At 40.1% G+C, this 18136-nt stretch overlaps 1 protein-coding gene across 9 annotated transcripts in view; it reads left to right on the top strand.

Moving 5' to 3' along the window:
• The window catches only part of IPCEF1 (interaction protein for cytohesin exchange factors 1), a 135581-nt gene that overhangs the window by 75197 nt on the left and 42248 nt on the right, over positions 1–18136 (top strand). For 4 of the 9 annotated variants that reach the window (XM_043511225.1, XM_043511229.1, XM_038395779.2 and 1 more), the window contains exons 2-4: positions 2421–2472; positions 7385–7421; positions 8050–8219. In XM_043511225.1, the coding sequence (XP_043367160.1) occupies positions 2449–2472; positions 7385–7421; positions 8050–8219 (231 nt within the window). In that variant the 5' untranslated portion in view covers positions 2421–2448. Of the gene's footprint in view, positions 1–2420; positions 2473–7179; positions 7263–7384; positions 7422–7457; positions 7608–8004; positions 8220–18136 lie in introns of those variants that run through there. The other 5 variants (XM_043511230.1, XM_038395783.2, XM_043511227.1 and 2 more) reach the window with 4 other exon arrangements.

Here is an 18136-nt window from a genome sequence, read left to right as displayed (position 1 = left end):
TCAACTATGTTCCTTCTGGGATTTGGCTCCTCTTCCCAGGCTTCTCTGGCTATATCCAATATGCCCCGAGGGTGGCGCCCATATAGTAGTTCGAATGGAGAGAAACCCGTGGAGGCTTGCGGAACCTCCCGGATGGCGAACATCAGGTAAGGCAATAGAGTATCCCAATCTTTCCCATCCCGTCTCACCATTTTCCTGATCATGGCCTTGAGGGTCCTATTGAACCTTTCCACAAGGCCATCTGTTTGCAGGTGGTATACAGAGGTCCGTAGGGCTTGTACATGGAGCAATGAACAGAGATCTTTCATCAACTTGGACATGAAAGGTGTCCCTTGATCAGTCAATATCTCCTTGGGTAGCCCAACCCGGGCAAAGATCTGTATTAGCTCTTTAGCTATTGTCTTGGAAGCTGTGTTTCACAGGGGAACAGCTTCCGGGTACCCGGTTGCATAGTCCAGTACAACAAGCACATGTTGGTGGCCCCGAGCTGTCTTCTCTAGGGGCCCTACCAGATCCATGGCTATCCATTCGAAAGGAACCTGTATCAAAGGAGCCCGCAAGTGAGGGCGAGGGCTATGTAACTGACACTCCGGACAAGAGGTGCAGTATCGCCGAACATCTTCATGTACTCCTGGCCAGAAGAACCTCCGCAGGATCCATGCCTGGGTTTTCTCTACCCCTAGGGGTCCTTCAAACAGGTGACTGTGGGCGAGATTCAATATGGCTTTTTGATGTTTTCATGGTACTAGAAGTTGTTGTATCTCTTGCTCCTGCATTTGCACCACGCGGTACAGGAGATCTTTCTTCACTATAAAGTAAGATCCGGGACCCCGGACCTTCCCATCCACGGGTATCCCATCAATCTCGGCCACCTCTTTCCTGGCGTTACCATATCTGGGGTCCTCCACCTGGTCCCGCCCAAAAGTCTCTCTCCCAGGACTAACCTGCCCAAGCTCCCAGGGGCCGGCTTCTGCTTCTTCCAATGGCTCACCACCATCATAGCTGGGGGCAGCTTCTGGCTCACCTTCTGTTGTGGAAGTTTCTCTGTTGGCTGCTCGTGTCCATCTGCCTACTAGGGAGGTCTTCTGGCCCTGGGCCAGGATCCTCGCCCCTTTTTTGTGTGGAGAGGCCCAGAAGGCCTACTTTGACTTGCCTGCCACAGATGCCACTGACTATACCCGTCTGAAGGCAGAGATCCTAGCACGAGCAGGGGTAACGGCAGCGGTAAGGGCCCAGAGGTTCCATGAGTGGAAATACCAGGAGAACAAACCCCCGAGGTCCCAGCTATTTGACCTCATACACCTCGCATTGAAGTGGTCACAGCCCGAGGTGTGCAGGCCGGAGGAGATTTTGGAAACCCTGGTCATAGACCATTACATGTGGGGACAATATACACAATATGTATTTTTCTGTTTACTGTTTTTATTTTCAAAATAAAACAAATATTACATATTAAGAATGGCATATCTCTTAAATTCACAGTTTTAGACAGCACAGAAAAAAAGTACTAGTTATAGTTCACTGAAGAGTGACTATATTTCCTTACATTCCTGCTGCTGCTCATTTAAACAAAATACTATATTCTCTAAACTCTCTGGTTTATTGAGAGACTCTTTGATGTCCATTATTTTTGAGGGATTGGTTTTCTAGTTAGTTATCTGGTCCTAGTAAAGTTATTCTGGCTTTCTTCTGTCTGGTAAGTTGCGTTGATTTTTTCTCTGACACAAATATTTCAGAGTCCAAAAGAATATTGCTCTCCAAAGTCATACTGAGTCTTCAGTTGATATTATCTAGACTGGTGGCCTAAAACCTGGAGAGAGATTCTCTCTTTGGGAGAGATCCCCTTCTGGACTTCATCTCCTATAACACACCCTGGCCAAGGACTTAATGTTGCACTGCTTCTCCCCACCAAAAGTGGACACCAGGATGGCTTATGGGAGATGTAGTCCAGCTGGGGATCCTAGCCCATAGAGGAGAATGGGAACATGAGGAACAAACTAAACTCCTTTGATACTACTACTCCAATTTTTGGCCAAAGTCTTTAGTCGGAAAACTCTACATTTCTGATGAAAAGTTTAGGGTTTTTTTAATCAGTTCTTCATTTTAATCAAAAATTTCTATAGGGAAAATTATTTTTAGACCAGCTCTACCCATTGCCTAAAACAAATTTTAACCTTGAGCTTTTATATTGCGTATCTTGAAAAAAGACTTGATGAAGCTAGACCTAAGGTCCAGATCATTATTTTACTTCTCTGCTAGTAAAGTTACATCATATACAGTACCCTTAAGTTTGAAGAACATAACTTTTGTAAACTTAAGCAATTTAGAACATTTTTGAAAACTATTTTCTCTGTTCACTGAGATTTATGCTGTAAAATTGTGGCTTAGATCTTAAATAAACATATATTTTTTCTTTGCAGCTTTTCCCCTTGGGTTTTGGAATCCTACATGGCTGCTGATGGGAATGCTCTTGTAAGTATATCTACAATTTTGGTTAGAGCCATTAGTTGCAGGATGGGTTGCCCTACTTGTATGTGTAGTTTTGCTCTCCAAAAGGTTGAGATCACGTTCAATCTTTAAATAAGTTATTGATTATTGATTGGGCCAGCCAATGAGATTGTTACAACCTGGTCCAGTCTTGCTCTCTGGAGGAGCACCAGTCTGTTTTGCTTGGATCCAACGGGGAGTCCCATGTGCTTTTAAGCCCATTGGGTCTTGGTAGTGACTCTGATCACTGTTCCTGATTCTGGTCTCTCTGGCACTTTCTCAGGTGCAGATCCCATGTCTGACCCTTCTCAGGCAGTGGTATCCCACAATCTGTTAGCCTAGACCCCAGAACCAGTGTGTCAGCCCTCCCAAACCTCATGTTGCTTAGACACATTCCCCCCAGAGATCACCTGGTGTGGGAGCTCTGGTTTTCTACTTACACCCTTCAGGGATAGCATGGCAGTAAAGCAAGGAACGCAGGCTTAGCAAATATATTTGCTTCTATATTCACTCTCATACTCTCACTGATTGCTATATGTGGGCTTGGGAAGGAATTTTCCCCAGGTCAGATAGGCAGTGACCTTGGGGATTATTTGCTTTCCTCTGCACCATCTGCATGCGGGTCACTTGCCAGGATGATCTGGGTATTTCTCACTTAATCATTTCCCTACCATTATGGGTCCTTCAGGCATTGGTGCACATTGGGGTCTCCTATTCTCTACTTGCAGTGCAATAGTCTAGTCTCCTATGGACTAATACTTTGGCCTCATCTTGGTTGTTGGGTTAGTGTGCAGTTGCTGGGTGGTGTTGACAGTCTGTGCTATACAGGAGGTCAGACTAGATGATCTGGTGGTCCCTTTTGGCTTAATCTCTAACACTCTACCATTAATACTCAAGAGATTTACAGGATGCCTTAAGGCCTGGTCTACATTTAAAATTTAGGTTCGTGCTCAGGGGTGTAAAAATCAACATCCATTAGCGTCGCAGCTATTCCAAAAGTACCCCGAGTGTAGACTCATCTGTATTGCTGGAAGAGTGCTTCTGTTGATGTAGCTAACGTTGTTCAGGGAAGTGGTGTTCCTACAGCAACAGAAAAACCCCTTCCATTGGCATAGGCTGAGTCTACACTATGGAGCTATGCTATACTATGGAGCATACTCATAATCTATCCTCCAGATGTCAGTTCCTGTTATCAAATGAATGTTCAAAGCCACACCAAAGGCTACCTTCTAGAGGGAGGTTGAAAATACAACGTGATGTTCACAAAACCAAAATGGAATTCGTCAGTTGACACAGACATATCCCCCAAACTGTCACACCTCTATAGTTCCTGCCTATTGATTGGGTCAGCCAGTGAGGTAAGTGAATGTGACCTAGTTTGAGCTCTGCAGTTTCATCAAGCTACAGCTAGGGCATGTATGTATTTGCACTCTGCAGGAGGAGCTCTGGATAGTAAGCCGTAGGTTTGTGGTCTACGTTTAGGAGCAGAGGTTCAAGTAGGCCACAGTACCACCACTGTCCACCACGTTCCTGATGTGTAAAACTACAATGAAAAAAATTGCAGTATTGTCAACTGCAAGCGAAAATCAGAAGTCAGGCTGCACAAAATCATGAGTGGCTTAAAAATAATGAAATTTTAAAAAATTAAATTTGGTTTATTTGCCTTTCTGTTTTGGGGCCATTAGGGGATTCATGTTTTCCTCTGTCCTCTTTGAAGGATAATGAAAGCTGAGATTCTCACATAAATTGGATGACTCCAAGAGGCGGGTGCTTTAAGAAGCATACCAAATAGTCATATATTGTTCCAGTGAGTGCACCTTATGTAATCCATATAGTCTCTTCTGATATGGCTGCTATACCACTGGTTTGGACCATCAGTTCTGTTGGTTATGGTTGGGTGTGTTTTTATAGTGATTTTCAGTGATTCTGCTTCTCATTGTCTTGAAAAACTCCTCCTTGTTAAAAGGATTTGTCTTTGATCTGAAATTAAACTTGCAAACCGGAAAATCTCAAGTGTCTCTTTATTGATTCCTTGTGCTACCCACCTGAGTATCCTGAATTGAAAGGTTCCCTATACATGGTGGCCATATCTGGATATCTTGCAGATGGGAAACTTCAATCTGATTTTTGGAGAACCATTTGCTAGTACAACCCAGCATCCTGTGTGTTTTGTGACAAGCTGGACCTAAATTTTGCAAGTCTCTGGATTCTTTGTCAAACTGCAGACTGCAAGTGTAGTGTTAGATTAATTTAAATTTTAAAAAAATGGAGGTTTCAACAATATTAAATATGAACAGTGAGTACAGATGTTTTTTTCCGCATATTAAATTTATTAGCTTTGGGACCAGGAGGGGTATCAGAGCTGAAATTCTGGAGCACAAATTCTGTGAGACTGGGGAGATTCCATGACAAATTCCACTGCTGCAGAGTCCTGGACTACAGGGACTCTTGACTGTGCTCATGACCTGTAAGGAATAAATGGAATATTTTTTTAAAGGAGAAAAAGTTCTCCTGTTCTTATTTTTATATGATTTTATTAACAAGTAATAAAGGCTGTTGGGCTTGTGAAAACAGAGCACACTAGCCATAGGTTTCATGTTTGTCATCTAACAGAAAAGTTCATGGCTTTCTGCTACTGGAACTATAGAAACTGGTACCAGAAGTATTCATGGCGACTGCAATCCATGTCCAGATCCCGGGATTGCTGCCTCCATTATATTTACCCGTGATTTGTTCAGTTCAATTATAAATGATTCATGCAATGAGATTTCTGTCTCTTCCTTTCAAACCAGTCTATGGTCTAAGCTATTTTGCTTTAGCTCAGTGATAAAGGTCGTGCATTAGCAGGAGAGCTACTTCTTCATCAAATAGTTACAGAGAGCCACATCCTGTCACTGTGTTGCAATCTTACCATCATGACATTTCATTAATCAGGATTTACACGATGCGTCATCTTTACAACATCATGGAATCATTTCCACTACCTGGTTTCTGTATAAGAGGTGTTATTTCATCTCCCTCTTTCATCATCCCATCCTAATTGCTAGGTAGGAGGTATTGGGTCCAAGGAGGTAGTCCTGGCAGCTCTTACTATTTTCCTATGGGCTCAGGCCTGAGTCAGGTACAACTTCCTTTGGAAAGAAGACTTCAGGGTCAGCCCATATGGGAGTGGGGGAACATTAGTGGCTCCCATGTAACTGGTCTCTTTGCTCATTGCTCCATGAGAATAGATCAAGGAAAACATTGTCCTGAGAGAAACATCCAATGGATCACAGCATAAATAAAAAATAATGAGTCTGGGATAATTCACTCTTGGCAAAGCCATCCACAAGTGAGTTAGGTAGTCATCCCAAATAAGCACCAATAAAAACTTTCTGGTACACAATTATGTATGTGTTACCTATGTTACAGAGAAAAATATTGAGAAAATGTTTGAGGTTTAAAAAAACATGATTTTGATATTTGTGTGTGGTTGTCCCTGCCACTTTAAAGCCAAGTGTCTTAGTTACAATGAGTTCACTGGTACGTGGAGCCACGAAAACCTCCCCAAAGAGCATAAAATAGCTTTTCTCTCCCTAAAGATAATATAACTTAAAAGATAAAAGACTAATATCTTGGCAAGTTCAGTGTTCAAAGATACATTATAGTCCTTTGATACACAGTTCTGCAGTTCATCAGATGAATATCACCTCTGTATAGCTGGATTGTGTGTGTAAACAAATATCAAAATACTAAGCTTGTATGCATCATTTTTCAGTGAGAGGTCTGAATGTTTTAAAAAGAATAACTATTTATTATTTTCCCCATTTTATAGATGGGAAAACTGAGGCAAAGAGCAGTGAGTTGCCTTGTCTGAGGTAACACAACAGGTCAGGGGAGAGCTAAGAATAGAACCCAGGGCTTTTGATTCCTAATTCCTTATTCTCTGGACCTCACTTCATATAGTTTAGGTTATGTGTACACTATGCAAAATGGTATGTTCTTAACTTGGGTTAGCTAACCCACATGAACTAACTCAGGTTCAAATAGCAGTGAAAACACAGCAACTCAGCTTTTAATTTGAGTTGGCAGCTCAAGTTCAACTTCAGGCTCCCCTATAGGTTTTAACTCAAGCTGATAACCCTTAGTTTCATTTCTGTTTTTCAGTAAGACAAATATATTTTCCATATAATAATGTTGGATAAAATATACTATATGTAAAATATGAAAATGAGTGCCTATAATTAAAATACATAAATATATATGGGATAACATAATCAACTAAGCATATATATTATACATTATAATGAGGAAAATCCGCCAAATGTGGACTATATTTTTTTTACTATTGAGACACTACCCTCCTACCTGTAATGTATTCTGTCAACATCTTACTCATGTAGGGGGAGAAGTGTACTAGAAAGACAAAGAAGGGGGAAAAGCAGTGATATTTTTGTTTTTATTATTTGTTTACAGTAATGCCCAAAATGTGCTAAGAGCTCAGTGATAACAAAATACCTGACGTGTTTTTCACCCTTGCATATTAGTAATTATCCCTAATAAAGGCAATGAGGCTTAAAATGTTGCAGGCTTAACTTTTCTTTTTTTTGCTTCAGAGAACATACGATTCAGCTAAAAACCAATCCGAGAGAGGCTCCTGTGGGTGTGAAACAGGAAGCACTAGTGGATAGATTCATATATATAATAGTGCTACATTTGTTCTTGTTCAACTGCACATACATCAGTTTTAATTAACACATTTTATGCTTCAGCTAGTAGTTTCCCTTTAGCTGCAAGTGGGTTTTTAGATTTTATCCTCCGTATAAACACCCCCTCCACCAGTTGCCCCCAGTCTTTCTTTACAAATGTTGTAACACAATCTGAAATTTCCTTTCTTTCCTTCCTGCATTTCTTGCAGGTTCCCTTGCGTCAGAAGACCAAACAGAAAAGTCAAGGTAACAGATCTTTTCCCTCCTCTTTTGTTCCTCTTTCTTTTTTTTTTTAAAGTGTCTTGTTTGGGGGAGGTCGAGGTTTTTGTACCGCTGGTCAGCTGGTGAAGGACTATTGGTTAAACTCTGCTTATTTTTGCATCGATTCTGAAAAAATGACAGCATGCTGTTCATTTGGACTAAGCCTTTGTGGTATGTCAATAGACAGAGAGATGGAGATTCTAGAGAGAGACGTGCAGCTTTTCATTTAGTTGAAAGCTAGTCCTCTCTAGCTGTGACTTAAATAGATCTATTATTTTCTAAAGCTGTAAGAAGGATGAAACACATTTTTATCTAGTTTGTTTTATTTTACAGTAATTCATGTCTTATTTGTGTGCAATTATCATTAGAGTAATCAGTACATGTCATTTATTTTCTGAGAACATCTTCTCATTTTATCTTTGTACATTTAGAATGCCTTTTAAATGAACGTGTCTAACAGACATCATAAAACTGACTGACCACCTGACTTTGATGTGCATTTTAAGAGACACTTGGATGACTGTTAATATAGCAAATGTAGATGGTCTGATATATTTAATTTATTTAGCTTTGTAGATTTAAACAAGCAGAACCATTTATTTTAATGGCACAGAGATTGTTGTTATGAGTCGACGGAGGATATCGTGTAAGGACCTGGGACTAGCTGATTACCAGGGGTGGCTCTACAAGAAAAAGGAAAAAGGACCTTTCATTGGTAACAAATGGAAAAAGTTCTGGTTTGTGCTGAAGGGGTCATCGTTATACTGGTACAGCAGCCAATTGGTGAGTACAATAAACTCCTAACTGTGTGTGAGTGACTAAGCAGGGATTACTAGTACTGGGAAGGAAAGGATTGGGGGAGATCTGAAGTGTAATCTGGAGATGTATAAATGATCAGGCTTATTTAGTTTTTGCTCAGCCCTGAGATTTCTTGCAAAATGAGCAAATGCTAGAAACTTTCTACATTTTTTGCTTCTGCAAGCACTTGTGAAATGGACTTGTCATACAGTCTGTTCCTTTAAGCCTGCGTGTTCTTTACATGCTCCACTGACATTTAAATGCTGGAAGGAACTTGCAAATTTAAGAAGCTTACAGGCACTTACCGTCAAGGAAAGGGCAGCACTCTCCTCATGTTCTCAATGGAACTAATTGCATAATTTTAATAAGGGGACTTGATTATTTCTCCCACCTCCAGTATGAACCTTGCTTGACCTGTCTTTTACTCTCCTTTTGATATTTTTGTTCTCTGATAGTAAAGCTGGTGTCAGAATTACAGCTTGGCCAGCTCATTATGGTGTTATCTCTTGTCTTGTTGTTGTCACATCCACTGCTCTGTTTCACTCATGTGACCCATGGGTCTGGCACAAAAGCTCCTACTGTATTTTTTTTTTATGGACACCTGCACTGAGGGAGCACAGAATTTGGAGGGGTCAGGGGATTAGGCGACTAGGACAGCACAGTGGATTGGAACAATGAAGTTTAAATTGCTGAATAGTGAATGATTAACTTTTTAAAATGCAAATAGCTGTCCTGCTGAAAAAGGGATGTCTTGGTCCCAACAAGGGGTAAGAAGTTACTGAAAGCTTTGATTACAATTACAACAGTAATCAGTTAAGTGTGGTCTGGGATTTCTTGTCACATCTTCACTGGCTTAGTTACATTGTAACAATTACCTCTAAAATTTTTAAAAACCTTTTATCAAAGAAAGCTGCTAAAACATTTAAACGTAAAATATGAAGAAAGGTTTTCATTTTAACATCCCTTTAGCTGTAGAGAGTTCTTTTATAGAGAGAAACACCTTTCCGGGGCTCTTTTTAGATGTTATTAACTGTTCTTTTAGAGGAAAAGAGAAGACCATTGAGGTGGTTTGCAGCAGTTCTTGTTGCCGCTGTTGTTGTTGAAGTCCAATCCTTCCTTCTTTAAGATAAAAAGAAGAGAGACACACGAGGAGAGAAGAATAACAAGGATAGAAAATGCAGCTCCTGACTCTGCTGTTGAATCTGACTTTCAGCCTTGATACTGGAGAAACATGGGTATAGCACAGTTTTATCAGCCACTCTGAGACATGTCAGACTTGGCCTGCTAAACATAATTTTTTTGGACCGAAAGTAAAAGGAAAGAGAGAGATAGGAAAGAGGAAAAATAAGAGTGAGAAGGAAATTGACATGAGGGAGTGAAATGCAAATCTTACATTCCAGGTGGAGGTGGCGATATCATCAGTTTCCTCTCCCTGGCTTGCTCTGTTCAGGTCTCTGTCTCAGGATCAGGATGATGAAGGCCCAATGGAGTAATGGTAGATTCTGGGGTCCGAGGAGATGATGGAGATGGAAGCCATGGTGATAAAGTTGTCTCCTTACAGTCCATGTCCCACACCCTTGACTGTCACTGAGTGACCCTCAGATAGACCATGTCCAAAAAGGGGTGGCTACCTTATTTAATTAACCATTCAAAAAACATTTCAGTGATTTCAACTCTAAACATTTCCTCCCATTTTGAGACTCTTTCAGTTCATTGTCATATCAATCCGCAACTTGATGCCAGGAGCCTGAAAGACCCCTCATCACCGTTGTTTTAATGTAAGCAATCCAGTTTGTACTGGTCCATTTGTCTCCACCTTTTCTTGATTTTATAAACAATTTTATGTAACAGGCTGAGCTGGACTATTGTTACCTTGGACAACTTAAAGAACAGGCCTCTGCCCAGCGTAGCTCTAGACAGTGCTCAGCAGCATCACACCATCAAAAAGGTATCAAAGGAAAAGGAAACCTTTCTCACTTACCTTTTTTAGGTCAAAGCCATCACAGGTGCAGTTTGATTAATTTCAGTGGAATTCTCCTAGGGCTGTATTTTGCCCATTGTATTTTATAGCTTAGCGAATATTTCCACCTCTTCATTGATGTTTAGAAATGCTTGTTAATGCCTTGGTCACTTAATCACTCCTGCTCCTAAATGCTTGTGCCTGAAGCAGAATAAAGATGCAGTGTTTATGGACCAGCATATAATAAGATTCTGCTGGTTTCTTATTGACTTGCTGAAAGATATTATGGACCCAATTCACCTGCATGACACCAATTTTTATACTGGTGCAATTATATTACCATTAGTAGAGTTAATCCTGACTTACACCAGCAGAACTGATATAAGAATTGGGCCCTATATGTTTTAAAGAACATTAGAATATTCTGTAGTTTCAACAATGTGGGGATCAGCTGCTGTATGTCAGGCTGGGAGGATGCAGCAGAGTAACTTTCCACTTTAGCATCTAAACACTCAACTCAGATTACTATATTAAAGGGCCTTTAAACATAGATGCTCTTCAACATTGACGCACTAGTGAAGAGTGGTGAGGGCAGAATCAAGCTGAGGTCAAATGAATGAATTAAGTCAGTGACCTTGGCTATCTATGGTTCTGTATGACCACTTACTTTATTTTAAGAAGCAAGAAGTTTTTTAGCTTTCTGTAGATGCTACAGTTAACCAGATACTGACAACGGTAGCATAGCAACAGCAGTGTGCTGTTGATGGCCTTTTTCTAGTAAGGCTGGAGAAATATCAGAATTTGTGTGGAATCTCTAACTGAATCCACATTTCTGTTTTCTCAAGTTAGGGTGAGGTATTCTCCACAATCCCCAGTGCATTGCACGCTCTTGATTAAATCTGTTCTAAGGCCTCAGAAGCTCTGGAACTCTTTGTTGGTCTGGCTATTGTGCTCAAATAGTGGGTCTTCCACAGAAGAGGGAATGGGGAACGAATGCATTCACATCTCACCAGCAGTGTATCAGAAGACAGCAGCTGGGAAATCTCAACAGGAACAGTATCAGATTTGTGACCTTAATAAAAAAGGATGAGGAGAGGCAGTTAAGGTAGTCAGGGAGTATCTTGGGAGAAGGAAACTGAGAAGGATCTAATTGGGTTGAAAGGTGTGAATGAGAAATGATTTGGGAGTAAGTGGGGCAATCTTAATAAATTAGTCTGATAAGCTCCAAAATGTCTGAATGCGTATCCAGACTGAACTCCGGACATCTTTGAGAGTGACTGTCTGCTAGTCTCTAGTTCCCTCTTTTTGTTGCTATTCTGTACGGATGGATGCTTCTAAACGGAACATTTAGAAAAGACATCATCAGGTTCTGCCTCCCCCAAGCAGTTTTAGTTCTAGTCTGGAGCATTCATACTGAAACCTTGTGAGTGGGGCATTACTTCTGCATGGAAGGGAAAAACTAACACAAATAATTCTGGTGCTAGACTCCTGTTTCATCTCACATCTATCTCACATGTGCACCTGTGATTCATTGGAAACTGGGAGACTAATCAACTGTTTGTTGTGTATCTGTTGGTGCTCTGTGTACTTGTGTGACTTTCAGTGGATGGACAAAAATTCCAAGTTTCCTTCTATAGCTATACACATTGTTCAAAGTCTTGATCTCTAACAACGTTTCATGAGGAATCAGCTTAGATAAATCATCAGATGAATACAATAAAAGGGGGTTCAGGTGATGATGGACTCAACATTTATCCTTAAGTCTTGCTCCACCTAATTGTGTTTAAACTGTGCTCATCAGACCCTTTGGCACTGACGAAAAGTCATTGCCTTCTGCTGACTGTTTGTTGGACTATGAAGTCAGTTAATTTTCATTCTGGTTCCTCACAGGCCTGTATAAACATTACAAAAATTATCCACAACTGGCAATCTTAGGATTTATCGGAGAAGCAGAGCATTGAATAGACATGGAGGTTGAACTTCTCACTCATGCCTACAAATGGTCCCCCCAGCCACAACTGAAGCATGCTGATGAGGCCACAGAAACCAGTTTGTGCTGTCAGTGCTCTGCTGTTCTGTGGATGAAGTGACAACTTCAATCTCCAGTGCTATCAATTTCTCACCTTTCCCCCTATTGTTTATGTTCTCTTAACTTTTAAGAGAACATAAGCATGGTGCCTGGGATAGTCCTCACTGGAAATGCCAAGGTCAGGGCAGGTTGCAAAAGGGAGAGCAGATACTCCCAAGACTGGTGGATAACACTGAAGTTAAACTCCCCAACCAGTGACAAACTGTGCTTCTGATTCCCCACACCAAGTATCAAGAAGAAGAAAAAAATCGCACAGCCCTCTTTATTGCATTCCAGTTCTCTGGCTCCCAGCCAGCACCTAGGTCCAGTACAGTGAGAAGTTATTTTAAAAAAACTCTGCTCACATATACAAAATGTTCTTCTGACCCCAAAGGGTCAGCCACATTACCAGGTCAATATAGGTTTGGATCTTACCCAAAATACCACGCTGCCACCCAATCCGTTAGTGTCTAAAACTAAAGATTTATTATAAAAAAAAAAAGGAGAGATGTTAAATGGTAAAACAATCACATACGTACAAAGACTTCAAAGTCCATATATCAAGTTCTTAGCAGTATTGGTGTGTTTGCTGGCTTGAAAGTCCCTCTGGAACACATCCACAGTTTGGATAGATCATTCAGTCCTTTGTTCAGAGCTTCAGTTTGTAGCAAAGTCCTTCCAGAGGTAAGAAGCAGGATTGAAGACAAGAGACAGGACTGAAGACAAAATGGAGAAGATGCAGCTGCTTCTTTTGCCATGTGGCCTGTGCTTCCTTTGTCCCAAACACAAGCTGCCCAGTACATGGCTTGGAAACCTTAGAGTTCTGTCCATAGCCATGTCCTTGCATGCCTTGCTGAGTCACAAGGTGTATCTGCCTTCTCTCAATGAGTCAGTTGTAGCTGATGATCCTTAATGGGCCATCAAGCAGGCTAGGCACTGCTGAAACTCTCTGGGGGTGTCACCCAGAAGCATAAGCACAAGTTTTGAAATACATACATACATACATACATACCTATAACCATAATACGAAGGTGATACAAACATATAAATAAGGTCATCATATCTGGCAAATTATAACATTTTTTTCAAATACCTTACAGGGCATATCTGGCACAACTCATTGCAATTTTACAATATTGATATTCATAATATCCTCAAGTGTCCCCCAGATTCCATACAGCATCACATAAATAACACGTAAAAAGTAAAGATAAGAATCCAAACCATAGCCGAGGGTATTCAACCTATTAAATGGTAAAGTGGCTTAGTATCTTTCACTGGGATCTTGTGTTTTGTGTCTATCACACATATAATTGGTTGAAATCTTTTGAATGAAAAGGGGTTTTTTGGTCAAAAGTTGATCCATTTTTAAAAAAAAATTTCAAAAAAGTTGGCATTAATGAGCCAGTTTTTGTGTTTTGCAACAAATCTGGTAACAGTTTTAATCAAAATACTTTTCAAGATTTTTATAGATATTTTTTGTTTGCCTAAAATGGAAATGATTTATATTTTATAAATTGCTTTAATATCGCAAAACATTAAAACTAAAAAACAATGGGTTTATTTCAAACCCATTTAAATGAATAGTATACATTTAAATTGGTATTCTATTACTGTTTAACAGTGCGATTAATTGCAACAATTTTTATAATCTCGCAATTAATTATGATTTTAAAAATCATTTGACAGCTTAAAAATTTTGAAATTTTTCACAAACCAGCTATAGTCACTGACTTTTCAGCAAAAGGGCTGCTTCCAATAGTAGGATCTAACATACCAATGATAAATATATATATTTTTAAATGCACGTCCCAGTTTATTCCTGATGATATTCTGTATCTTGATTTGTGAACTTTCAAACGATTGGGCAGTTTTCCTTTATATGTAGGGTAACCCATCTTAAAATCAAAATGTAACAGTTTGTTCTTTCTTTTTGAACATCCTGCTGTAAAGGTAGATCAGAGTTCTTTTAATTTGAATCCTTCATGGCCATCTTGAGATATTACAACAGGATCATAGAGAAGCTTGACCATATCCTTATGAAATTAATAATGGTACAGTTAAAATCATGTTAGAAAATAATTCTTCAGACAAATGATAATGGCTTATGATTTTCACAGAATTTTCAGTTTTTAAAATGCCATTCCACTCCAAAAAATGACTGTCAAAATGGCACCTTATTTTGCTCCCTGTGCTTATTTAGAATGCATCCTATTTGCTGATTTCTGTGACAATAAGATTTTACTGGTTTTTGTGCATGCTAATTTTGGGGAGCCAACACAGCTATCACAACTTTGTTCCCAGTTATACCTGCTACATGTCTTGGGATTGCAGGGAAGATACCAGGTCTAGTTTATAGAGCTGTCAGTTTAAACAGAAACAAAACAAAGCAATAAGAATAATAATTGAGAAAAAAACACAGCACCCAAAAAAAAAAACAAAGGCATGTCCAACTTGCAAATGAATCAAATGTGTTGTGGAAATTATGAAGTCACAATGAACATGGAACCCTAAAATGCACTTACATTTTGATCCTGAAGAGTGCTGAGCACCATTGTTCCGCTCCAGCAAAGTATTTTAGCAGCTATTTAACATTAAGAACGTGAATAGTCATGTGACTGCAGCTGAACTGAATCCCATGTTTAGTTGAAGCACCTGTTTTTAAGTGCACTATTTTACTGAGGCTGTAAGTATCCATCTTCCTAAATGACTGAGGGAAAAGATTCCCTTTTAAAACTGAGTGGCCCACAGTGGAACAAAAAAGGTCAACTGTAACCTGAAAAATCCCCAAATGAGACTTGCATCCTACTTATATCCTAGACTTGTTTATAGAGATACACTCTCTGTAGGTGAATGGAAAGGGCTAGGATTCCCTGGATTCATAAATTCATAGATTTTTAAGGTCGGGGGATGCGGGTGGTCCATTAGATCATCTTGTCTGAACTCCTGTATACCACAGACCATAGAATTTCACCTAGTTCTCCCCATGTTGAGCCCAGTAACTTGTCTGACTGAAGCATAACAAGTGTTTGGCTATCCATCTGGATTTGAAGATATCAAGCAATAGAGAACATGTCACTTCCCTTGGGAGCTGGTTACAATGGTTAATCGCCCTTATTGTTAAAAAAAAATTAGTGCCTTATTTCTAATTTGTATTTAGCTGGCTTCAACTTCCAGTCACTGGTTTTTGTTATACCTTTCTCTGCTAGATTAAAGAGTCTAATACCTGGTATTTCATCCCCATGAAGGTACTTGTACACTGTAATCAAATCATCTCTTAAACCTTCTTTTTAATAAGCTAAACAGATCAAGCTTTTTAAATCTCTCACTGTCAGGCATTTTGTCCAACCTTCGATTAATTTTTTAGCTATTCTCTGAATCTGCTCCAATTTTTCAATTTCCTTTTAAAATGGTAAAAAGTGTATTAAGAACACTTTGAATGCCTTTGATTTGCATCCGTTTTCAGTAATGGCAAACTTCACCAACAAGTAGTATCTTGTTGATCCCTCAAGGAAGATATAAAAACATATAGTATGGTAGTGTGCGTTCTTCTTCTTCTTCTTCTTCTTCTATAAATGGAGGTACGTATTATGTGCTGCCAAAGAGCCTCCTGGTGTTGCAAAGTTCATTGGTTCTTGCTTTAAATTTCAGTTAGTTGGTGTGTGGCTAGGGCTGGGTGTGAGGGATGTTCCTTTTTAGAAAGATCATCTTAATCTCTATTTCTAAAATTGTATAACTAGATTGGGGGTGAATGGAGTGGAGAAACCAGCATTGTGGGTGTACCTTTCCAGTCCAATGGTGCATTTAATAATCGCTGTTTCAGTGCTATGCTAGGCACCACATGGAGCACTCATCTGTGTTGGCATTTGTTTTTGTAAGCTTATACTGGGAAGAGAAATGTAGAAGTAGTCTGTTTACAGTACTTAGCTTAGGAGGTCACCAAGATTTCGGTACTCTAACCCTGCATAACTTGTTCTCTTCCCTTAGTACTATCAGTAGCCAAACCTTGGATGGCACTTTCCCAGAATTCTTCTTTCTCTTACTGGCTTTCATTTATTTTTCCATTCATATACTGTGGCTGCTAGGTTGAAAGCATTAGTTCAGGGTATTGTTTATCCCATTTTAAATATGATACGATTTTGGTAAATCTCTTCTACACATTATTTTTCCTTTTAAAAAACAAACAAACAAAAAAACTTCTGATCTCCTGCTTGCTGTTAATTTAACTTCATTACATTTCAACATGTGAAACATAAAAGAAACCTAACCCACTATCTCAGCACCCTGGACAGATAATTAAAATTATAATCCAGAGAAGACAAAAAACAACAGTAGCAAACCAACAACATTTCTCACTGCAGAAGAAGCCAGTCTACCAAACTGCATTTTCCTCACCTCCTATGATTAACCCTATTTCTTCCTCTGCACTTACTTTCTCTATCAATGTCTTCAGTCGCTCTAGTTTAAATATTTGATGTATAAAAATGTGAGACTATTCTTGGCTAATATCCTCCTTTTTTTATAGTCACTTCAGATTCACACACAAACAATGTAGTTTTAGATGCTGTCAGTCTTCTGCATTTCTGCTCCATCTGAATTATCCCTGCTCTTTGAAATATCTTTAGATAGCTCAGCTGCTTTTCCCAGTGTACGTTTTCAGAATTATAATGCGGTAGGGTTGAGGGGGAAGGACAAGAAATGCATAGATCAGGAATTAATATTTCTAATCTTTTTTTGAAAGAACAAATCCATATTTCCCCCACACATACAGATGCAGGTGCTTATGTGTCTGCATCACCGCCATTCATGGGAGGGAAAGGGTTCAGGTCCACAGTGACTGAACAGGGTGCACAGGTGAATGAAGACAGACATGGAGATGGATTTCAGCAGCAGGCTGCAACTTTATTAACTCAAATCTGGGGAGGTGCGCTTTGTCCGTCCTCCCTCAGCACCTCTGTGTTTCACATACCGGGCATTTAACCGGGTCCAGGATGAGCACTTCTGAAAATCCCACCTGTAAATGCTTAATTAACTAATTATACCTGCAAATCAGAGATTTAGATGTCTAAATTGCACTGGCACCTGTTGTGGGTGACTAAAGGACGCCTGGGAAATCTGGCCCTTTATTTTAGCAAGGTGTATGAGGCACCGTTGTACTGAGTGTCAACTCAAGTGCTTATCTCCTCTGAGACTGTTGCTAATGGCCAGGCCTGAAAAGAGGATATGGTTCTCACTCCTATTGACCTATATTGACATTATCCTTCACCTCAAATGAGAAGAAGCTTCTGTTTTTTGGAGCTGAAGGTTAAGAGTTCAGTTTCCCATGCTGCATGTATGAGGTCTGGCTGATGACTTTGTTCATGTACAGCAGTATCGGCATGTGATCACTGATCATTACAAAGGGAGCTGCTTTCCCCTAGCACCTCCTCTATTTTAGTCCTGTTCTGATCCGAGGCTAAATTTTACTTTTGGAGCTTGTATCATAGCTGTCCCTACAAACCAGAGTGTGACTTTGTGTGACAAATTCTGAATATGAGTCAGTGCATGGTTGCTCCAGAGGGTGGAGTAATCTTCCCTAACCCCATACGAGGTGCAGATTCCATCCCCTGCTGTGCCGGTTCATCTGTGCGGCTTGGTTCTTGGGGGTGTGGAGCAAAAGCTATGCCCACACCCTGCCCCCTTGTACAGGAGGTGGAGTAGTGGCACCGCCATCACAATGAGATGGGCAACCCATGCAGGATTTCTGATTCCCCTACACACAGTCACTTAAAAGTGGTTCCTATCTCGCTCCTTCCAGTAGAAATGTATATGCATGGAATAAAAGGTTGTCGGGAATTCATGTAACCTTGGTCAGCAGTGTCCACCACTGGAGCC

The sequence above is a fragment of the Dermochelys coriacea genome, chromosome 3 (genome assembly GCF_009764565.3).
Source record: "Dermochelys coriacea isolate rDerCor1 chromosome 3, rDerCor1.pri.v4, whole genome shotgun sequence".
In the NCBI taxonomy this organism is placed as follows: Eukaryota; Metazoa; Chordata; order Testudines; family Dermochelyidae; genus Dermochelys; species Dermochelys coriacea.
The sequence above is the reverse complement of the archived record's forward strand: the minus strand, read 5'-3'. Positions and strand labels throughout refer to the sequence as shown.